We start from the raw sequence: 24327 nt of genomic DNA, 5'->3' as shown, positions 1-24327 counted from the left end.
GGCGGAAAACATTTTTTTTCAATAAAAAATTATATTTAAAAAAATATATATAAAGAACTCTAAAAACTATATATCAACCATGTTCATTGCTGCTCTATTCATAATAGCCAGAACCTGGAAAACAACCTAGATGTTCCTCAACAAAAGAATGGATAAAGGAAATGTGGTACATTTATATAATGAAGCTATTATATAAAAAAGAGAATTAGTAGTAGTAGTAACTTATAGTTAAAAAGGAGAATAAATAGATGGCTATGGATACATGGGGGTTCTAAATGGGAAGATCAATAGGGAAGAAAATGGGAGAGGAGAATGATGAATATGGTGAGGGACAACTGAAACTAAGGGACATCTGAGAGGTAGTATAGAAAATTAATACCATAGAAACTTTTAAAAATATATATACATATATGAAGGCGATTTAACTGAAATTGCCAACTAATGGGGGAGGGCACAGAATCCCAACTAGACATCTCTTATCACATGTAACTATTATTTATATAGTGAAATGTGTGTAATTTGTTGGTTCTACTCTCTAGTCTTTGGGGGTCTGCCACCCAGCTCCCAATAAATTCACTGAGACTTATTCTTTCCTATAAATGACTGGCCTTACCTTGGCTTGTTTCTAGCAAGCTTTTCTTATCTTAAATTATCCCATCTACCTTTTGCCTCTGGGCTTTTATCTTTATTCTATATTTCTTCCTTTACTTTTTACTCTGTTGCTGGCTATGAGGCTGGCCCCATGCGTCCTCTCTCCTTTTCTTCTTGCCCCTTTTCCTTTCTCTATTCTATTTATTCTCTCTGCCTGCCATGCCCATCTATTTCTCTCTCTTGCCTAGCTATTGACCAGTCAGCTCTTCATTAGACCAATCAGGTGCTTTAGACAGGCAAAATGGCAGTTTCAAAGAGTTAAACAAATGCAACATAAATAAATGCAATACATTTTTTTGCATCAGTAAACAAATAATTCATAGCATAAATGAATGTTAATACATCTTAAAATAATATTCCACAACAAATATGAGTATGATTTCTACAAAATGTGGCATGCTGCTGGAAAGCATATCAGATTTGGTGGTAGATTTTAGAATCCCATCCTTAGTATATCACTTAGCTGTATGAAATGAGGAAAGTCAAATTTTCCTGGATCCCTGGTTTCTTTAGCTATACAACAGAGATAAATCATGCCTTACAGAGTATAAACATTGCACACAATGAACTTCTGAAAAACATATCAGGCATTCAAGCAGTTCCACAGTTATTACATGCCACATATTTCTTAGAAACTTACTCTAGTTCCTTCACTTTATGGTTGGAACCTCTGAAACCTCCCCAGAGACACTTCACTCTGTTGTCACCCAGCACATTCTGACTATGTGAAGTGTGCATTGAAATAAAAAGAGAGGCAATGGTATAATAAGCTCTGAGATTGGACCTTAGCGGTCCATGGCGAGTGAGAAACAGACACCCGATGCAAACAGTGCTCATGTGGAGGGCTTTTATTGAGAGAAAGAGAATGGAAAGAGGGGAGTGGAGGGGGAAGTCCAGTCTCTGGGGACAGGTATGGCAGAAGAGAAAAGAGAGTCTGAGAGAAAGAGACGAAGAGACAGGCAGAGAGACAGGTGGCGCAGAGACTTACCTGCCTCTACAGAGGAACTGTGGGAAAGAGAGCAGGAACGGATGGAGCTTGTCTCTGAAAGGGGGCTTTTGCACCTGTGTACAGAATACATAGTGACGTAGCAGCCATAGGACCCTGGACTGGCCAGGGTACTGCTTGAATGCATCTTGCCAAGTGAGAGTGGGCAGGACAGCATCATGCCTGAACCCCAACAGGCAAAATAATCAACAAAAAGGCTCTGAGTTTCTTGGAAGAAGGCTAGACACAAACTGTAGGAAAGTATGTACTGTGACAAACTGGCCACTACAGCAGACTACCCAAATCATACCCACAATACCACATGAGTTGATGAACAGCAACAGACAGAAGTCCCCACCTCTTGCACATGTGACAGCTTTCTGCCCCCATGGCAATGACTTGTGAAATGCAAACCAATGAGCCCCACACGGGAGTTCAGAAAAGGTTGGCTTCCTTATAGAACAGGTGTTAGGAAGAAATACTGATCATCTAATCTTATTTTAAATCTCCTATTAATGTAGGACTGTCTTGGATTTTCTTCCAATACCCAGACAGTATATTTGATAGTCCTACATAATAAATTTTATATGTTCACTATTACCATCCTTAAGACACTATCACCATCATCCATATAATATATCCTCGTGGCATAAAGAGTGGTTTTTGTTCACTTTTCTCTATCTCTTTTTCTCTGGACTAAAGTTCAAATTCCTTGGAATATTTTCCATTAACTTTTATTCTCTCAACATAAAGAATTTCTAAATATACACTACAATTTTTGAAACATCAATATTCTTCTGACATACTATACTTCAAACTCAATTTCAAGGAAGTTCATTTATTTATATATCAATTTAGAAATTTCAAATAGAGGCACTTTGCATACAATGGTTTCTCAAATAAGCGCTTTAAAAGCTTTATCATTAAAGACCTTTGCATTAAACAGAAATTATAGACACCATGAGACTTACTTCACTGTGTCAGGCTGGCTAGATCACAATACCCAGAAATCTCTTCTACATGTTTCTATGAAGGTAAGCTTTCAATTTCCTATCAGGAGACTGAATAAAGTGTTATAGGTAGGTCTTGTCTAGGAAGTTGAAAGCAGTAGTGGAAAAAATTAGCATATTCATAAGAGGAGAGTGGACACGAACTGCAACATAGGCTCTTACCTGGGTCTCTACCCTGCAGATTTTGAACCTTAATTACATTAGCTGATCTGTCTCTGTCTGTGTCTGTTTTTCTCTGTATTTCTGACTCTCTGTTCTGTTTCTCTGAGAATTCTAATACATACATAACAAAATTTGTAGTAATGTGTGAATACTGTTAGTTAGGTTTTCAATTGCTGTGGTGAAGCACCATGAAGAAAAGCAAGTCGGGGAGGAAAGGGCTTATTTGGCTTACATTTCCACATTGTAGCTCATCAATGTAGGAAGTCAGGACAGGAACTCAAACAGGGTCAGAACCTGGAGGTAGAGCTGATGCAGAAACCATGGAGGCGTGCTTATTACTAGCTTTCTTCCCTAGGATTGCTCAGCCTGCTCTCTTATAGAACCTAGGGGCACCAGCCCAGGGGCAGCACCACCCACAACGGACTGGGCCCTCCTCCCCCATCAATCACTAATTAAGGAAATGCTCCACAGCCATAACTTATGAAAGCCTTTTCTCAATTGGTTCCTCTCCTTTCAGATAGCTCTAGGTGGGGTCTAGTTGACATAAAACTAGCCAGCAGGATACCATGAACCTTAAAGTTAGATACATCTGGGTTTAATTGTGTCTTGTTTTTTCCCATGTATTTAACTAATGATGTGAGTCTTCCATGTCCCCTCCTCTGCTGAAGTTGAAATAATATTCTGGACCTCTCAGAGCTATTACAGAGACTAAAGGAAATCACGAATATAAAGCATTTCACACAACAGTTAATACAAAGTAACTATTCAATAAATGTGAAATATGAAATGTGAAATATTTCCAGCTGAATATAAATTCCCATGCTAGCCATGTTACATAGGAACGTTTTGGGAGACTGTCACTATTACTGTTCTTTTCTGTGACTCCTTGCATGCATTTTGATCACAGAGATAACATCTATATTATAACTTTATATTTTAAAAATTCATTGCAAAATGGTAACTAACAATAACAAATTAATTGATCCTTCTGTAATTTGCAATTTGGATATTTTCAACTTTAACAGAGATTGCAAAGCCATGGCTGCCAATTTGGCTTAACAAACTCAAGCTCAGGGAGCCACTGATTGATGCTAAGAATGGAAGCCAGCACCCCACCAGAACCAGAAGAGCTGAGGCACCTGTACCCAATTCAGAGAACAAAGGAATGGCCCCATGCCTTATTCACGTTCCCCCTCACTGAAATAGAAATGGGCAAGAATGATATGAATAAAAACACCACATTATACTACTGTCATTTTCCTCACTGTGTGCCATATACAGCTTTGCTGTTTTAATCATTCACACAGACGCTTCATTCTGGAACCTTCCAGGGTACTTGTCACAAATTTCAACTCTCAGATACTGGTTGGTTTCAAATATTGAGAGGAAATCCCTGACACAAGAAGTTGGAGGTGGTTCAAACACAGAAAAAATTGGTCTGTGAAGGAAATGGCATTTCAGGAAATGAAGTGGTTTTGGTAAGAGGTGCTTCCTTAAACCTTAACTGATGTAATTAATTAATTATTTAACAAGTTACTGGGTGCTTATCACTGTGACAGATGCTCAAAACATACAGATGCCTAAGACATAAGCTATGTACTCAAGGAAAGAAAAGTTAACAGGAAAAAGATTATAACATCATAAATGACAATCTAGTGAAAAAAATATCATAAGATATATAATGTGTTACAGGAACACAGAAAAGATACACAATTTAGCCTAATATGAAAAAGCATTTGAAAAATCAAGAAATATGAGAATGAAATATCTGAGCACCTATATGAAGGGGAAAAGAAATTGAATCAGAGTTATGAGCATGAAGCAATGGAGGCAGAAAGAGGAAAGACTGGACGTACTCACATGGAGTGACCTGTGCAAAGAGCCAGGAGGCAAGAGAAAAGAGGGAGGGTCTACGTTTGACAGCGCAGCAGGTAAAGGTGCCCACCAACTTCAATTTCATCTCAGGAATCTGCATGGTGGGAAAAAAAAAGACTAACTCCCCAAAACTTGTCCTCTGACTGATGTGGGAGTGTCATATATCAATCTGTTGATTTCATTGGTTAAGTAATAAAGAAACTGCTTGGCCCTCATAGGTTAAAACATAGGTGGGTGGAGTAAACAGAACAGAATTCTGGGAGGAAGAGGAAGTGAGCTCAGAGACGCCATGCTCCCCTCTCCCGGGCAGACGCGATCGATGAAGCTCTGACCCAGGATGGACATAGGCTAGAATCTTCCCGGTAAGCGCATCTAGGGGTGCTACACAGATGATTAGAAATGGGCTAGTACAGGTGCGAGAGTTAGCCGAGAAGAGGCTAGATATAATGGGCCAAGCAGTGTTTAAAAGAATACAGTTTGTGTGTTATTTCTGGTGTAAAGCTAGCAGGCGGCTAGGAGACGGGCTGTGGGAAGAGGCCCGCAGCTCCCACAACACTTTGACTTCTCTATGTGTACCTTGATACATAAGGACACATGCAAACATATAACAACTAAATGTAAAAAAATTAAAGTATACTGTCTGTCCTTCCATCCATCCATATCACGTGTTTTCCAGGTACTTGATCTAGGCAGGAGAGATGGTGCCCAAGAAACAATTATGGAACATGGAATGAGAATCAGATGTGGACACAATGAGACCTTTAGACAGCAGGGGGATAAGACTCTGGTACATGGCCTGAAGTGAGGAGCAAATCCAACAACTTGCTTGAGGATAACAATAGAGACTGAAAACCGAGAGCCTCTGGTTACTGGTAGTCAGTAGATAGTTCTTCTAGGGGTGCCTCCCTGCCATATGTGCATGGCTGCAGACAGGACCGAGAATTTGGGGCCCAGGTCCAAGGGATGGCATGGTTTCTACAGCATCCTCCTCCCTACAACAGAGTGGATTACCGCAGATGGGATCTGAAAACAGAGCCCAGTAGGCTGAATTCTGGGATCCCTCGGCTCTCCCACTCCAGTATAGATCTCAGCACTTTGCTCTCCTTCACTCTCTGGTGCATTTAAGGGGCAGCCCTCAGCTTTGCCACCAGCCAACCAGGCTGTGTGAAGAGGGTTGGTCTTTGGAACAAGCGAGAACCCACAGGCTGCAAAGCTGGGTGTAATGAGCAACAGCTCTGGGGACTCAAAGACGGCAAAGCTTTTAAAGAGAATGAAGGCCAGAGGGGCAACTGACTTTGAACTGGCCAGAGCTCAGTACCAGCTGAGCTGGAGGAAAGACAATGATTCCAGAATCAACTTACCATATGCCCCTCTGAAAAGTCCAGTACTAGAGGACTAAGAAAATACTCACGCACATTTCTCATTTGCTGCTGTTGTTCTCCTTCCCCTCCCTCTCTCTCGGTGTTATTTTAGTTTTTAAAGTTGCCATACTGGCTGGTTTTATGTTAACTTGACACAAAGGGAGTTACGAGAGAGAAAGGAGGCTCAATTGGGAAAATGCCTCCATAAGATCTGGCTGTAGGGCATTTTCATAATTAGTGATTTATGGGGAAGAGCCCAGGCCAGTGTCGGTGGGGTCACCCCTGGGAGCTCTATAAGAAAACAGGCTGAGCAAGCTATAAGCAGCAAGCCAGTAAGCAGCATCCCTCCATGGCCTCTGCATCAGCCCTTGCCTCCAGGTTCCTTCCCTGCTTAAGTTCCTATCCCGACTTCCTTCAGTGATGAACAGATAGATACATGGAATCATAAGCAAAACAAACCCTTTCCTCCCCAAGCTGTTTTTGGTCACAGTGATTCGTCAGAGCAATAGTAACCCTAACTAAGACAGCTGCCTTCAGGCTTTCATTTTTATTCTTGTTACCGTTATTTCCTTCATCTAATTTTAATCTATGTATTTGCTCCCTTTGTTTCTCTTACACTCTTCTGCTTTTCTATTTCCTTTCCTTTATGTGTTTTCTTCATTTTCCCTTTCTAGCTCTCTACTTTTATATAATTCACTTATCATTACAATTACTTTATTTAATTTCTAACTTTGTAACTTACTGTGGTGGTTTAATGAAAATGGCTCCAATGGGCTCGTTTATTTACATGCTTAGCTGCCGGCTGGTGAACTGTTTGAGGATTAAGAGGTGTGTCCTTATTGAAGGTGGTACGTCCTCCTTGGAAGAGATATGTCACTGGGTGCGAGCTTTTGAAACCCACGTCTCTCTCTGCCTGCTGCCTGTGGATCAGGATATAAAGTTCCAGGGCCATGCCGGTCTGCTTGAAGCAAGTCCCCAATTAAATGCGTTTTTTGAAAGAGTTGCCTTGCTCCTTACATCTCTTCACAGTAATAGTAACACAACTAAGACACTTATACTACATTCTTGTTACCATTTGTTTGTACATAGTTATTGGTGGTACAGCAGTTGGCTTTAATTAATTTTAATAGTATTTCTGTATCTGGATTGGTTTAGTATTGTGCTGTAATATCAATTTGTTTTCTCCTCTGTGACCATTCCTGAGCAGGGACACCTTCAAGAAAACGGCGCTCAATAAGATCCTAAATCAAATGAGAAGAAACACCTGTGCAAGTTACAACTCAGAAACCCAAATCTCCTCCCCGCCCCTCCCCCAAAATAAACAAGGTAAAATGACTCCTCCAAAAGACTGCAACTTCTCAACAACAGAATCTAAACATTCTGAAATGGCTGGAATGTCAGCAAAGAACTCAGAAGTCTCATGGAAAAAAAGTGATCAAAGAATTTAAAAAAGATTCAAGCAAACTGATAAATGAAGTAAGTAAAATCAATTCAGGGCCTGGCGAGGAAATTCATCAAGGAAATTGAAATTAGGAAAAGAAAAAAAAACTAATGGAAACGAAACTCAATATGTCCAATAAAAACAAACAACAATGAAAAACCGTGAATAATACCATCAGTAGACCAGACCAAGCAGCTCAAGAAAGAGTATCAGGAATTGGAGATGGAGAGATGGTAGAGAGCTTACAAGTACTGACTACTCTTTCAGAGTACCCAGGTTTGATTCCCAGCACCTACATGGTATCAAACAAGCAACTGTAATCCCAGTTCTTTGTGGCCTCTGCTAATATGGCATACACATAGTGCCCCAAGACAAACATGCAGGCAAAACACCCATACACATGAAAAATATAAAGGTTTAATTAAACAAAGGCAAATAATATAAAAAGGAACCAGCACATATCTCTCAGTAATATTCCTAAATGTAAATATCTTAATCTCTGCTTAGAAAACACAGACTACTTGAATAAATTTAAAAATCAAGATCCAAATGTACCAGCTCACTGGTAAAGACAGTAAAGCAAAAGGATGGAAAAGCATGTATAAATTCAGCAAGTGAATGCTGAAAGCAAGCAGGAGTAACTATAGTTCTAATAAAGTAGTCTTAGGCAAAAGTTAGAAAACAATATGATCACTACATATTATAATGAGGGGTACGTTCAATTTCATAAAACACTACTTGACAGAAGGAAAAATAGTTCCAGACTCAATAATAGTCTATGATTTCTATATCTACTGTCCTTAATAGACAATGGTCTATCTCATTTTTAATAGACAAACCACTCAGATTCAGTGAAACTCCAGAGTTACACTGCACCACAGAAGAAAGGGACTTAACCAACATCTATAGGACAATGTAAGCAACAGCTCTACGATACACATGCTTCTCAGCATCAAATGGATCCTTCTCTTAAAAAAACACATTCTAGGCCACAAAACAAATAGAAAAGAAATATCTTCTTTAATTTCATCAGGTCATAATGAAATTAAACTACAACTCAATAGCAAGAGAAACTACCTAAAATATGCAAACATGTAGATTAAGCAACACTCTGGAATGATCATTGAAGAAATCAAGAAGTATGTATGAGCCTGCTCCAACAAAGTCTGCTAGGGTACCTGAAGTCAGGGGTGGGGGCACTAAGGCTAAGGAAATGTCAGATGAAAGAAGCAGAAAGAAAATACAGGATAGATCCAGGAGGTGTGTTGGTAAATACCAAATCAGCCCTGAGTTTATTCCAGAGCCTGCTTAGACACAAAAGCAGAACAAAGCACAGCAGTCAGTCAGTATCTAACCACAAGACTACTCTGTCCTTGGGCAAGCAGTCTTATTCTTCTGTCTGGATGTGCCCTCGGCTGTACACCAAGTTTGTGTCTTAGTAGATAATGTGTTCTTTCCCACGGGCTTAATCAGAACTTTCTCACAGCCCTCAAGGAGGCAGGCAGAGAAGGCAAGCTTGAACTCAATTGAGTTTTAAGTCAGAATGGACTCCAGGTGGAAACTGAGTCACATGTGGGCTACCACAGAAATATATTTAAAAATCCTATATTCAAAAAGTAAAAACACAGTTTATTCAAATTTTTAGAACAGAATACAAGAAGTTCTAAGAGGGGAGTTTGTAGTTATGAGTGCTTGAATAAAGAACTCAGTCATTGTGCAATCCCTGCTGAAAGCAGCAGCTATTGTAGGTTGACTGCAGGTCTCCTCCTTTCCCTCTGCTTCGTGAGATGCAATCCCCCAGTCTCATCCCCAGCTGTACAGTAGAAAACCTGTGGCAGCCTCCCAGACACCAACCTCCAGTGGATCCCACATATCTTCCCCTCCTAACCTCCCTCTCTCCCAACTCTTGTATCATCCCAGCCCCCAACTGCAGCAGGCACTCCCTGGGAAGCGACAGTCCACTTCAGTCAGGAAAATGGGTGGGCTGATGGCAGCAGATCTTCACCTCTCCCTCTGCTTCTCCAAATCCAATCCCTACTCTCACCCCCAGCTCTGCAACAGAACACGTATCACAGCCTCCTTTCTCCTCCTATTCCCATCTCTAGGGGATCACAATGATATTCCCTGCCAAACTTCCTTTCCCCTGACCCATTGCTTTGTCCCAGCTCTTAGGAACTGCCAGGCCACTCTGACCAGGGAAGCAGAGAGGCTAACTGCAGATCTTCTCTCCCTCCACTCCTCCAAGCTCAATCCCCCAGTCTCAGGGCAGCTCTGTAGAAGACTTGCTGTGACCCCTCCTTACTTTCTGCTCCCATTCCCATGGGAATAACTAAGCAGATTCTGATGGAACATTCTTCTTTCTTCCCTCCTGTGAAGGTCCTCTACCATCCCCAGTCCATCCTCATTCCTAAGTGTCAGGTCCCAATACCCAGAAACACATTTTTATCTCAAATCCCCAGTCCTCACACCAATCAGGACCAACCAGAAAATTTTCCTCCCAGACAACACACAGTCACCACACTCTTCTAAGAACAAGAGAGGAAACAGAAACCAAGAAAAAAAAATCCACCCAACAAAGACAAGACCAGATATCAGCACCTAGAATTAATCTTCCAAATCCCAGATGCCTAGATGCGAGCATAAAAACACAATAACAGCCAGGACAATATGTCTCCAAACAACCCTACCTCAACAGGCGCTGAATATTCCAACATAGCTGAAACACAAGAAAAAGGACCTTAAAACAGCCTCTTTGAATATGATAAATATCCTTAAAAGAAATAAATAAATCCCAAAAGGAAACCTATAAAAACACAAGCAGCTGATGGAAACAAAACTGTGACCTGAAAGTTGAAATAGAATCAATAAAGAAAACTCAAACTGACAGAAAGCTGGAAATGAAAAATTTAGGAATTCAGACAAGATCCACAGAAGTAAGCTTCACCCCCAGACTACAAAGGATGGAAGACAATCTCAGGCATCAAATACATAGTAAAAGAATAAATGGATTTGTCAAAGAAAATGTTAAATATAAAAACTTCTGGCATAAAATAGATAGAAAATATGGGACACTATGAAAAGAACAAACCTAAGAATAATAGTAATAGAGGAAGAAGAAGAAACACAGGTCAAAGGCACAGAAAATATTTCAACAAAATCAGAAATTTCTTTAACCTAAAGGAGATACTTATCAAAGTACAGGAAGCATAATGAAAACCAAATAGATTGGTACAGAAAAGAAAATCACCTTGACACATAATAATCAAAACACTAAATGTACAGAACAAAGAAAGAATATTAAAAGCTACAAGGGAAAAAGACCAAGTAATATATAAAGACAGACCTATTAGAATAAGATCTGACTTCTCAATGGACACCTTAAAGCCAGAATGGCCCGGACATATTTCTGCAGACTCCAAGAAACCACGCTACTACACTCAGCAAAACTTTCAATCACCAAAGACGGAGAAAAATAACACACATTCCATGACAAAACCAAATTTAAGCAGTATCTGTCTACCAATCCAGCCCTACAGAAGGTGCTAGAAGGCAAACTACAACCCAAGGAGGTTAACATATCCATGAAAACCCAGGGAATAATTCATGACCAGCAAAGTCCAGAGAAAGGAAATACACACAACAAGGACTGTAGGTAAGGCACACAGAGGTCCTTGGGCTCCCAGATGAGCACCGCGTCAACCAGCAATGGTTTGCATGCACAGTTGTCTCCTCAAAGGATTATATGTATCACCTGTTTTCCACCCAGAAAGCTGAGAATGGATGCTATGTGGCCTGGTGACCTCGGTGCTATCTGTATTGCCAGGCCACACCTGCATCCCCCTCCATCCTTCTCCTCAGATTCTTATCTTGATCATTATTTCTCAATCTATAAAACTCACCTTTTCAGGAGACATTATATATTCTTTAAAAACAGAAGCTCAGATGGTTTACAGCCTGGTGTCGCACTGTCTTTATGATGGAGAAATCACACCAGATTCATCTGCTAAATGTCATATGCAGTCAATCTATAGAACTCATCTTTATGGAAGAGGTCAAGCATACTTTACAAAGAGTTTCAATGTAATCACGTCTTAAGCTTTGTTGTGCACATGGGATTGGGTTAATTATCACCACGAAACATTTTTTTCCAGATTGTGTTGTGCTTAAATATGCCTGAAATAAACTACCTGGTGAGAGACTCCAGCTGTCTGAATCAATACGGCTACTGAGTAGTGTTTAACTGGACTTCCTTCTTACCGTACATGCATCAGCCCTCTGATGGCCTTGGTGGTCTCCCCCAGAAACAGCAAAATGGCAGGAATCAACAATCCTTGGTCTCAATACCCCACTAAAAAGATATAAAGTAACAGAAAGGATGTAAAAACAGGAGCCATCCTTTGGGCTGCATCCAAGAAACACGACTTGGGAGTGCAAACTCATACAACCATTACAGAAATCAGTGTGGCAGTTCCTCAGGAAGCTGGGAATCAGTCTTTACCTCAAGACCCAGCTACACCACTCCAGCATATACCCAAAGGATGTTTTATCCTACCACAAAGACACTTGCTCAATCATGTTCATTGCTGTGTTATTCAGAATAGTCCGAAATTTGAAACAACCTAGATGCCTCTCAACAGAAACATGAATAAGGAAAATGTGGTACATTTATACCATGTATAATTTTATACATTTTATACATTGAAAAGTGACATTGTGAAATGTGTAGGAAATGGATGAAACTAGAAAAAAATCACACTGAGGTATTCTAGACTCATAAAGATAAATATGGTATGTATTTGCTTCTATGTAGATATTAGCTATGAAGGCAATAATAACCAAGCTACAATCCATAGAAGGGTGGGCAGAGAGTAAGTAACTGGAGGGAATAGATAGATCTCATAAAGAAAGGAAAATAGAAAATATGCATAGATGGGGAGGGGTAGAAGTGAGAGGATCAAGTGGGAAGGAGGAGGAGAGGGGTATTGTGGGAGGAAATACAGGGAGAGACAGTTAAAATTAAGGGGCATTTCACTCGTATGGAATTCTAATATAGTAAAAACTTACCAAAATAAATACATATTATGAAGGGCGATCCAAATGAATTAGCCAAATGATGGGGAAAACATACACAGCCTGTCACCAAATGAAGCTTCCAGTATGCGGATTTGGTTATATCTAATCAAGTTGGCCCCATGGGAACTCATGTAGCCATAAAATGACTTCTAATGACATTCTGCTATACCCATAGATCAGTGCTTTGCTCAGCCAACATCAGAGAAGCTTTCCCCTGCAGTAGATGGGAACAAATACAGAGACCCAGAGCCAGGTGTGCAGAGAGTGAGACCTTGAAACACTCATCCAGTCCTAAACCAATCGATTAAATCCCTCCCTCAGGGCTCAGGGAACCTGCAGCAGAGGAGACTGAAAGATTGCAAGAGCCAGAGAGTACAGGGAACATCCAAGAGACAAGAGCTAAACATAGCATGACCAAGATGCAGACATGAACTCACAAAGACTATAAAAGCATGAATAGGGCATGCACAGATCTGCACCAGATTCAGTCTCAGAGCTCAGCGAAAACTTGGACATAAACCCCCATATCCCTAACCCAGAAGCTATCCAACTGATAACCACTCAAAAATGAAAAATTAGTTCTCACTGGGGATACAAACCACTCTTAAAGCCAGCCCCCATACCCAGTAATTGATCACCAACATCCTCTGTCTCATAATATCGTGTGCGTGTGTGTGTGTGTGTGTGTGTGTGTGTGTGTGTGTGTGTATGCATGCGTATTATGGCTTCTGGTTTAGTGCTTTTATGAGATTCCTGTGGATGTTAACCTGTGTATCTCTACATCTATATGTTTCTTTTTGTAAGATTTATTTATTATGTATACAGTGTTCTGGCTGCATGTGTGCCTGCAAAGAGAGCACCAAATCTCATTACAGATGGTGTGAGCCACCATGTGGTTGCTGGGAATTGGACTCAGGACCTCTGAAAGGAAAGTCAGTGCTCTTACCTCTGAGCCATCTCTCCAGCCCTATATGTGTTTCTTATGCTTTCTCTTTTTTTTTTCATTTGTTTATTTTGTTATCTTCAGGTATAATTTATCTTATTTCATTTTGTTTATTATCATTCTGTTTTCTAAGAAAAGAGGGGTGAGGATTCAGATGGGAGGGGAGGTGGGAAGGAGTTGAGGAGTTCTGGGAGGAAAAACAGTAATCAATAAATTGTATGAAAAAGGTCTATTTTTAATAAAAGAAAACTAGAAAAATCAGGCACAAACAATATAACGATGTACCTCAAGTTCTTAGAAAAGCAAAATTAAACCAAATCAAAATAAAGAAAATAGTACACATCAGTTTGGAAAATAATGAAGACTATAATTGGTTCCTTTAAAAATAGACAAAATTGGCATGCTTAAAAACTAAAAAAGGTAAAAGACTCAATAAAATTGAGTATGAAAGTGGGCATTTTAAAAAGATACCAAGAAAATACAGAGAATCTTTAAGAGATATTTTGAACGCTGGGCAGTGGTGGTTAATTTTTTTTTAATGTATTGCTCATTACGGGTAAAAAGTATTTTACTGAGGATTTTTACATCTATTTCCATGAGAGAAAATGGTCTTTTGCTGTTATCAGCTTTTAATATCAAGATAATATTGACATTGTAGAATAAAGTTGATAATGTTATTTTATATTTTTTAAGATGGTTTGAAGATGTGACCAGAGAGATGGATCAATAGTTAATGAGTCTTGCTGTTCTTATAGAGGGCACTGTTTGGTTCCTAGCACCCATATCTAGTACCTCACAACTGTGTGCTAACTCTAGCCCCAAGGATCTGAGACCATCTTCTGGCTTCTGGGGATATTTGTGGACATATGGCACTCATGCATGCAAGCAGGTATACACATGTGCACATAAATAAAAATAAATTTAAAAAATAGTTTGAAGAGCAAGGTCTAATAGAATTCAGCAGTGAAACTGTCAATCCTGGGAAATTTTTGTTTTGCCAAATTGAATTTTTATGCCCATTATAGATATGTTTGAATTGTTTATTACCTCTTTGTTTTGGTTTTAATAAGTCAGTTTGTCTAGGAATTTATCTGTTTGTTCTAGTTTTCTAAATTATTGGAATATCCATTTTCAAAATATTTTCTTTCTTTCTTTTTTTTTTTTTGAGACAGGGTTTCTCTGTAGCTTTGGACCTGTTTTGGAGCTAACTCTTGTAAACCAGGCTGGCCTTGAACTCAGAGATCTGCCTGCCTCTGTCTTCCAAGTGCTGGGATTAAAGGCATATGCCAGCACCACCTGGCTTGGTAGGATTAAAATGGTAAAAATGGCCATTTTACCAAAAGCAATCTACAGATTCAATGAAATCCCCACTAAAATCTCAACACAATTCTTTACAGACCTTAAAAGAACAATACTCAATTTCATATAGAAAAAAAAAATCAGAATAGCTAAACAATCCTGTACAAAAAAAAAAAAAAAAGAACTTCTGGAGGTATCACCACCCCTGATTTCAAGCTCTACTACAGAGCTACAGTAATACAAACCTCATGATGTGGGCATAAAAACAGACAGGTGAATCAATGGAATTGAACTGAAGATCCAGACATAAATCTATCCAACTATGGATACCCAAAAGCCAAAATTATACAATGAAAAAAATAAAGCATATACAATAAACGATGCTGGTCTAACTGGATATTGGCATGTAGAAGAAAGCAAATCCTTTAATCCCAACACGTAGGAGAAAGAGGCAGGTGATCTCTGTGAGTTGAAGGCCAGGCTAGACCGCAGAGTGAGTTCCAGGACAGCCAGGGCTGTTACACAGAAAAACCCTGTCTCTAAAAATCAAAATAAAAAACAACAAAGAGTACTATGGGACAATGCTTTTGCACCCTGTAAAGATTTGTCACTTGTATTGGTATAATAAAACACTTATTGGTCAGTAGCCAGACAGGAAGTATAGGCAGGGTGACCAGAGTAGAATTCCGAGAAAAGGCTCAGCTTGCTGTTATCACCCAGACAGAGGAAGCAAGATGAGAATGCCTCACTAATAAAAGGTACCAAGTCATGTGTCTAACAGAGACAATAATTATGGATTAATTTAAAATGTATGGGCCAGTTAAAAATATGCTTAAGCTATTGGCCAAACTGTGTTGTAATTAGTATAGTTTCTGTGTTATTATTTGGGTCTGGGTGGCTGGGAAATGCATGAACAGTCTCTGCTTACAAAAGAAAGCAAATGGATCTATATCACCCTGAACAAAATACAAGTCCAAGTGGATCAAAGGCCTCAAGAAAAAGTCCTAATATACTGAACCTGATAGAAGAGAAAGTGGGTAATAATCTCGAATGCATTAGCACAGGAGGTAACACATCAGCACAGACACAGCAATCAACAATAAATGGAACCTCATGTAACTGAAAAGTTTCTGTAAGACAAAGTACACTGTCAATAGAACAAAATGGCAGCCTACAGAATGGGAAAACATCTTCATCAGCCTGAAATCAGACATATGGCTGATTTCCAAAATCGTGTAAAATTTACACAATGGAGTACTACTCAGATGTTAAAAACAAGGACAGCAGGAAATCTGATGGCAAAAGGATGGAGCTAGGAAAAATTGTCCTGAGTTAACCCAGACGGAGAAAGAGAAACATGGTATATACTCATCCATAAGTAGATATTAGCTAGGTATTAAAGGATAACTATGCTACAATCCAGAGACCCAGAGAGACTAAATAACCAGGACGGTTAATGGAGGGACACCAAGATCTCCCTGGGAAGGGGAAATAGAGATTTTGTGAATAGACTGAGGGTAGGTGGGGGTGGGAGCATGAATGATCAGGTTGGAGGGATGGAGGGACAGAGTGACTACTGCCTGCTGAGGGGGCATTTCAGAGTCAGGTAAAAACCTGGAAAAAACGGAATCTCCCAGGAATGTACAAGACCGACCCCAGTTTAGACTCCTAGCGATAGCAGATACCTAGCCTGAACTGACCATCTCCTGTGACCAGATTGGTGCCTAGCCCAATTGTCATCAGAGAGGAGTCATCCAGCAACTGATGGAAACAGATGGAAACCCAGTCAAAAATTAGGTGGAGTCTGGAGAATCCTGCACAAGAGAGGGAGGAAGGAGTGGAGGAGTCAGAGAGGTCAAGGATACCACAAGAAAACTCACAGAAACAACTAACCTCAAAAGGACTTAGCCAGGCAGTGGTGGCACATGCCTTTAATCCCAGCACTTGTGAGGCAGAGATAGGTGGATCTCTGTGAGTTCGAGGCCAGCCTGGTCTACAAGAGCTAGTTTCAGGACAGGCTCCAAAACTACAGCAAAACTCTGTCTCAACAACAACAACAAAAAAAAACCCTTAGAGACTGAACTGACAACCAGGGAGCCTACATGGGACTCACCTAGGCTCTCTGCATATATGTTACAGTTGTGTAGGTGGAACTCCAAACAGTGGGAACAGGGGTTGTATCTGACTCTTTTGCTGGCTTTTGGGACCCTACTCCTCATACTGTCACCTTGCCTAGCTTTACTACATGGGGAGGTACTTAGTCTTACTACAACATGATATGCTATGTTTTGTTGATACTCATGGGAGACCTGCCCTTTCCTAAACAGAAATGGTAGAGGAGTGTATTGGGGGATAGGAACAAAAGGGGATGAAGGAGGGACTGGGAGGAGAGGAGGGAGGGGAAACTGTGGTCGGGATGCAAATTAAATTTATTAAAATATACAGAGAGAAATTTTAAAGAAAATATTTTCTCTGAAAGAGTACACTGTATTTACTGAACTCTGCACATAAATTGTTAATTGTTTTCCTTTAAAATATGCTATGCAAAAAAAGACTATGAAAAAAAAAAGGTAGGGATGGGAAAACAAACCTCTGGGTAAAGGCATTTGCTGCTAAGCATAATGGCCTGGGTTTGCTACCCAGGACCCACATTGCTGAAGAGATCCATTCCCACAACTTGTCCTCTGACTTCCACATAAGTACTGTAACACATGTGTATGAATAAATAAGTAAATGTAATAACAATAAGGTAGATATGTGATTGCAAAAGTTATCACAATGTTAGCCTCTGGACTCTAAATGCAACTGCACAGGCAAGTATACTCACATACATACATACATACATACATACATACATACACACACTCATATATACCATACACAAAAAAGTTTAAAAAGAAAAAAATCTTGTCATTTGTAAGAAAATGGATAAAACTGGAGATCATGATGTTAAGAAAATTAGCCACAGTCAGAAAGACAAATGTTAAAATTTTTCTTATGTGAGATCAATCTCCTCCCCACTGTTTGTGTGTGTGTGTGTGTATAAACCTACGTTACATAATGAACACATGTTGATAATTTTTAAAAGAATATTTACAATTATCTGATGGTATCAGGAAAATTATCTTTATTTGGGGAACTATAGCACATAAACTTTAAAAAATTGGTGTGTGTGTGTGTGTGGCTATGGGCATGTGCTTGTCATGGCTGTGTATGTCTGTCTGTAGGTTAGAGTGTAACCTCAGGGATTCCTCCTCGAGACTACATTTTTTTTTTCTGAGACAAGGTTTCTGGCTGTCCTTGGAACTTACTTTGTAGATCAGGCTGGCCTTGAATTCACAGAAATCCACCTGCCTCTACCTCCCGGGATTGCTGGAATTAAAGATGTGTCACCACCTGCTGGCTGCTTCTCATTTTGCTATTGACAAAGCCAGGCTAGCTGGCTCCTGAGCCACCTGTTGCTGCCTTTCTTCTACCCTCCAGAAGACTGGGATTAGACATACCTGGCTTTGTGTAGATTTTGAGGATTCAAAACTCTGGTCCTCCATCTATGTGGCAGTTGCTGTTACCAACTGACTCGTGCTTCCAGCCTCTAAACATTTTTATAACAATAAAAAAATTGACTTAGAAAATGTTCTAGCCATGCTTGGTAATGCATACACTTACTCCTAGCATGGCAGAGGCAGGTTGATCTCTGTGAATCTGAGGTCAGCCTGGTCAGCAAAAAAAAAAAATTTTAGGCTAGCCAGGGCTACATAGTGAGTCCTTGTCACAGAAACAAAAACACATAAACAACTCAATATTCCTACTGAAAATTACTACTGAAAATATGCCAAAGAAAATTACTACTAGAATGTCATATAATATTTCAGATTTTTGCTTTTTTTATAATTGTTTTTAAGACAAGAGTCTCTCTACATAGACCAAGATGTCCTGGAACTCTTGTAGCCTAGGCTGGCCATGAACTCAAGAGATCCACCTGCCTCTGCCTTCCAAGCGCTGAGATTAAAGGCCTGGGCCACACTGCCTGGCTGTTAGAGGTTCTTAAACCTATTATTTTTTAAAACAAATGAAACCAGAGAATTTTTAAAAGTTAAAAGGAAATTGACTTTCCCTTGACTGCCCCTTTGAGCCTACCTCCCTGAAATAACAAATGTTAAAAGTAAGGCCACCTCAGTTCTCTCTTACATATGCAAAAGGATTTATGTATATTCTTACTTTATGCATTTCAGTAAAAAAGAACCAGAGTGGCAATTGGTGGGCATACACCTCTAATCCCAGCACTTAGGAGTCAGACACAGACGCATCTCTGTAAATTCAAAGCCAGTATGGTCTACATATACATAGTGAATTTCTGTCTCAAAAAAAATCATAGAAAACACCCACCAACTGTACAGGCAGTTTTGTCATTTGGTCCTCAACATAGGCCCACAGAGAGAAACTACTATTCAGTTAAGAAGGTCATATAATAAACAGCAAAACTGGACTTTAATCCCAGCACTTGGGGAGAGGCAGGTGAATCTCCATGAGTTTGAAACCAGCCTAGTCTACAAAGTGAGTTCTGGGACAGGCTCCAGATACACAGAGAAACCCTGTGCTGAAAAATCAAAAGCGGGGGAAAAAAAAAAAGCAAAGCAGTACTCACTCTGATTTGGTTTCTGACATATAAACGTCAGAAAGTCACTGAGCGTTCTTTTCCAATGTTTAAGATTCATTTATGCTTATGGGTATTTTGTGTACATCTGCACACCAAAAAAGAGCACCCGTAGTTGAGGTTGTGAGATACCATGTGGGTGCTGGGAATTGAGGTAGCGACCTGCAAGAGCAGTCCGTGCCCTTAATGGACTTCCTCCAGCACCTTCCCTGAGCATTTTAACAGATATATCACACATATCTGATGACAGGATAGGAGTGAATTCTGCATAATCTCAGAGAGCTTCAGCAGTGAAATGAAGGGGTCCTGATTATGAACCGCCACATAAAGTGGCGCTTGAGGCGGCAGCGGCAGCAGGTGGGGCTTGGAGGTGTCTGGTTTGGGAGAAAAGAAATGACTGCAAATTATTATAGTGGGCTATGGAGGATGGAGCTACCCCCATACTATACCCCTTTAGTTGCGTCAGAAAAACCCCTGTGGTTGGCGCGCCCGATGGCGGTTCCAATTCTGGAACATTCCACACAAAAGAGCGGGCTTTTTCAGGCACGGGACAAACTATTACACTTGGGGGTACAACTTTTGAAACTTGTTTAGATTTTTATTTATTTATGTATTTATTTATAGTTTTTGTCTGTTTAACTACTTTTTCTATCTTCAAGGGACCTCAATACTAACAACAGCTGGTTCCCAATTGTCTCTGGCACGAACAGGGGGCGCTCCCTCACCTCCCCCCCCCCGCCTGTCCTGGAAATTGGAACAGTCCAAAAGCAAACGTCGCGAGATGTCGAACGAGACTTGTTCCTCGCGAGTCCTTTACTCTGGAGCGAGACCTTTATTCTGAGGCAGTTTGCCTGAGGAGAAGGACTGGGATTTGCTGTGTTCTGTCGCTGTCCGCTGTCCTCTTTGGTTAGCAGGCTGATCTTGTGGTAGGTGTGTTGGACCGGTAAGTCCTCTGGCCACTAGTGGGAGCAGTGAGTCTGGGGAGGGTGTCCTATCTAGATAGAAAGCCCTCCAAGGAGTCACTTTTAAATAAACTTGGCTGGCGGGTACCGAGCTAAGGCTTAAGGGGAGAGGTTGTGCTATCAAAAACCTACAACAGACTGTTCTGTTCTTAACAGAGCCCGCAAAGCCCCTAAGGCATTCAGCCATCAGCCATCATGAATCCCGAGGATCCCTCTAGTGGGTTCCGGCATGAGAAGGTGTTAACGTTCATCAATGAGCAAATGTCCAAGCAACCAGAAGGCGCTGCGTTCTACCAAGAGAACCTGTCCCTGTCCTGGGAGGAGGTGGAAGAAAAGCTCCGACTCCTCCTGGAGGATAACAAGATGTCTAGCCAGGCTCAGGAAGCCTGTGCCTGGGGCGGCCTGGCCCTGGGTGTTCGCTTTGCTTGGAGGCAAGGCCACTTGCAAAGGCGCCGGGTGCAGTGGCTGCACGACTTTGCCTCCCTGCACCGGTCAGCGGCACATGCCTTGGCATCAGACCTGAAGAAGCTCTCAGACCAGCAAGAGATGGAGCGCAGGGAGGCGGCCTTCCAGCTTCAACTGGCCCATACCAGACTGGCGGAGGTGCAGAGAGAGCTGGACCTGATGAGACTGAAGCTCCTACACGCAGTAAGATTACCTCCTAACCCAGTTTTAGCCCCACCCTATGCCACCCCTATGCCCTTTCCCCATTTCTGGAATATGGCTCAACTCTTCCCACTTCTCTCTAGGAGCTGAGGGCCTTTCCAGTTGGAGAGATGTCAGGCGCGACTAGAGCCCCTGCTACTGCTGGAGGGGCAAAAGCAGAGACACAAAATGCAGGAGAGACAGAAGAGGTGACAGCTAGTGATAAAGCAGTGGGTGAGCCAGAAAAGGAGGTAGCCATGGCTGCTCCCGGGGAGCTGGAAGGCACAGGGGAGCTGGAAGGCACAGGGGAGCTGGAAGGCACAGGGGAGCTGGGAGGCACAGGGGAGCTGGGAGGCACAGGGGAGCTGGGAGGCACAGGAGAGCTGGGAGGCACAGGAGAGCTGGAAGGCACAGGAGAGCTGGAAGGCACAGGGGAGCTGGAAGGCACAGGAGAGCTGGGAGGAAGCACGGTGGGTCATTTTGGAGTTACGGATTGGAAAGATTATGGTTTGGGCTTGGAGGAGGAAGGGGAGGAAAGGGAAGTCGGCAAATCTATTGAAACACTTACATGTTCTGACTCTGGACCCTTAGATCGCAGGTCCACACCCTCCCCACAATCTGTTACAGTCCAACTCCCTGCTTCATTCACATACTCATACGAAAGCCCCTTCCCAGTCACGCCCACCCCATCCCCGCCACCAAGCATTCTCACAGAACCTCAGATGCCTCCCTACTTCATGGCTACTGATATGAATATGTCTGACACTGAGGGCCCTACAGTATACCTCCAAGAACCCCCGAAAGAGAGCCAAAGTAGTGGAGCCCAACGGCAGAGACCTAGGAATTGGAAATGTCCTTGGTGTAAAAATGTGAATTTTTCACAGTGTGAAAACTGCTTCCACTGAGGGAGGCGAATACGGCTGCAGAGCCCTCAGTGAGTTCAGAAACATGATACAGAACAAAAAGTCACCATAGGGAAATCAATTTTCAGAGGTGTGAAAAGGAGAACGGAGTGGGGGGGGGTTCATGGGAATGGGAAGAGGGAAACGTGGGATGGGTACAGATGGTGTGGGAGGGACAAGTTTTGATGATTTTTTTTGCATTCCAGATCATTAGCATTTGACACCTCAGAACTGCTTCACCTGTGTTGGGGGGGGGGGGGGGGGGGGGGGGGGGGGGGGGGGGGGGGGGGGGGCGTGTTTGGGTTTGTGTATGCATAGCCCCTCCCTAGTGGCTGGTGGGCCTAGACAGTTAAATATATAAAAGACCCTACTTTTTCTACTTACCTAGGCTTCAGAAGATGGAGCCAGAGGTTATTTGATCCATTCTAAGCCAAAGATTTCAGGCTGAAGGATATGAAGGGGAAGATCCAATTTCAGGATAGTTTTGGGTAAAGAACCAGTGGATCCCTGGAAGTCAGGGACAGGGTTATAGGCAGTGATTCTGGAGGCCACAGCCCATCGCTGGCCCTGGCTAAGGTAGGGAACAGAACCAGCTGCTTTCCAGTTTTAGCCAGATACTAGAGCATCCAGGAGCTGACAGCTATACAGAGGAGTTGATGAGCTAACTACAGAAAACTCAGCTACCTTTCATTTCTATGATACTGTGTTATGTAAGGTACCATTTTACCTCAATCCCTTCTCTTTAAGATAAGTAGCTGCTTGTTCTCAGCAAGTAGCTCATTCTCATGTCAGGCACTTTTTCTTTCATATTTTGACTTTTCTTTGATTTAAAAAAAAAAGGTCTAATGTAGCCTAGACTTGCCTCAAACTTACTAGTAACTGAGGATGACTGGCTCCAGATCCTCCTGCCTCCACTTCTAAGCGTTGACATTACCACAACCTGGCTCAGAATAGTAGTTTCAAAACAATGCACCATTAAAGAAACGTAATGGAATTGGCAGGGGAGTTGAGGTGGAGAACAAGCAGTGAGGATTCCTTTATTTCAAGTCTCCAGGAATGAACTGGTAGGATGCCTGTGTTCTGAGCGAATTTTATTACAAGAAAAAGGTCAAGCCTCTGGCAGTCGTTCCTAGGAATAAACTGGATAGGATGCTCAAGTTCTGGAAGAATAATACAAGAAATAAAACCATCCAATGAAGCCTGAGATGGCTTAACCTCAGGTTTATGCTTGACTCAAAATAACTTGGTGGAGATTTGCCACCCCTCTGAGAATTCTGAAAGCCTAGAGATTATATCAGCACCAGATGCAAACAAGGACTTCTGTGACTGTACAGCCTCTTAAGAGAACGCTTCCATAGTCCCCAGTGGGCAGAACCATGGACAGGTCTGAACAGGAAACTCCAGTAATCCAAGGTGAGTCAGCAACTGATAAGGCACAGAGGGTTTGCTAGTCTATAGGGGCCAAGCACAGTGCTATCTGCTGAGACCCTCCCTTCCAGTTCAGCAGCATGCTAAAGGAGGAGAATGAGGATTTAATAAGTTCTTGGTGTATTCAAAAATATAAAGTACAACAGAACTTTATCCCAGTAGGAGAGGAATGGTGGAGGTCGGGGGAGTGAGGAGTAGAAGGGAGATCAGTCTGTTTCTCCCCCTCTGTGGCTACGAAATGTGTTGAGAGGAACTACCTGTCTTAGTCCTCAGGCAGAAGGGACTGGACTTGGACCAGACTGAGATACAACTGGAAGACTCCTGCCTATCTATAGAGACTATGAACCTGGAGAATAAGGAACTGTTGTGTCGCGGGACACCTGTAATAGCAGAAATGTGGCTTTGGGTTGTCTGTTGTTGGTGTCGGTACAGTTATCTTCAGGGCTGGAGGCCAGATCTCCACCCTGAAATGTTTTGAACATCTTTTGGGCTTGTTTATCTCCCTCTACTTTAGGGTTTCCTAACCTCATTGCACTTGACATCTGGATTTGAACAGTTCTTTGCTGTGAGGTAAGAGTTCTTGTGCACTGTAAGGCATTCAGCAGATTCCTAGCCTGTCTGCATGATCCATTCCCAACCCTTCAGTTTTGACCACCAAAACTGCTTCTGCATAGTGCCACATGTCCACTAGAGGGCAAAAAAAAAAAAACAACCTGAGTTGGGAACCTGTCAGACAATGAAGTGCATAGCCATGCGAACAGGTAAAGAATCAAAAGACAAGGACACAGAGGCTGAAGCTGGCTGAAAAATGTCCACTAGGTCTGGTGCTTACTTTGGATCTTCAAGAAAACTCAGGGTGGTGTGACACCAACCTTCCAGGACTGAGGAGTGAAGGGAACTTCTACAGTAGTGGTTCTCAGCCTTCCTAATGCTGAG

General features: G+C 41.7%; 2 protein-coding genes across 12 annotated transcripts in view; one reads left to right on the top strand and one right to left on the bottom strand.

Moving 5' to 3' along the window:
* Vsig1 (V-set and immunoglobulin domain containing 1) overlaps positions 1-24327 on the bottom strand; it is a 165054-nt gene that overhangs the window by 111692 nt on the left and 29035 nt on the right. For 5 of the 11 annotated variants that reach the window (XM_050124025.1, XM_050124033.1, XM_050124030.1 and 2 more), the window contains one exon: positions 11743-11833. The exons of 2 other annotated variants lie outside the window; for them this stretch is intronic. In XM_050124025.1, the coding sequence (XP_049979982.1) occupies positions 11743-11749 (7 nt within the window). In that variant the 5' untranslated portion in view covers positions 11750-11833. Of the gene's footprint in view, positions 1-11742; positions 11834-22347; positions 22471-24327 lie in introns of all 11 variants that reach the window. 4 more of the 11 variants (XM_050124026.1, XM_050124031.1, XM_050124027.1 and 1 more) reach the window with 3 other exon arrangements.
* On the top strand, positions 20278-23321 carry Tex13b (testis expressed 13B). The gene is given in 3 exon segments (XM_050124039.1): positions 20278-21064; positions 21269-21270; positions 23216-23321. Coding segments are annotated over 3 exon segments (561 nt in total). The 5' UTR covers positions 20278-20611.

The sequence above is a fragment of the Alexandromys fortis genome, unplaced genomic scaffold, assembly GCF_014885135.2.
Source record: "Alexandromys fortis isolate MF-2015 unplaced genomic scaffold, M_Fortis_MF-2015_v1.1 scaffold_195, whole genome shotgun sequence".
In the NCBI taxonomy this organism is placed as follows: domain Eukaryota; kingdom Metazoa; phylum Chordata; class Mammalia; order Rodentia; family Cricetidae; genus Alexandromys; species Alexandromys fortis.
This window is presented reverse-complemented; position numbering and strand designations above follow the sequence as displayed.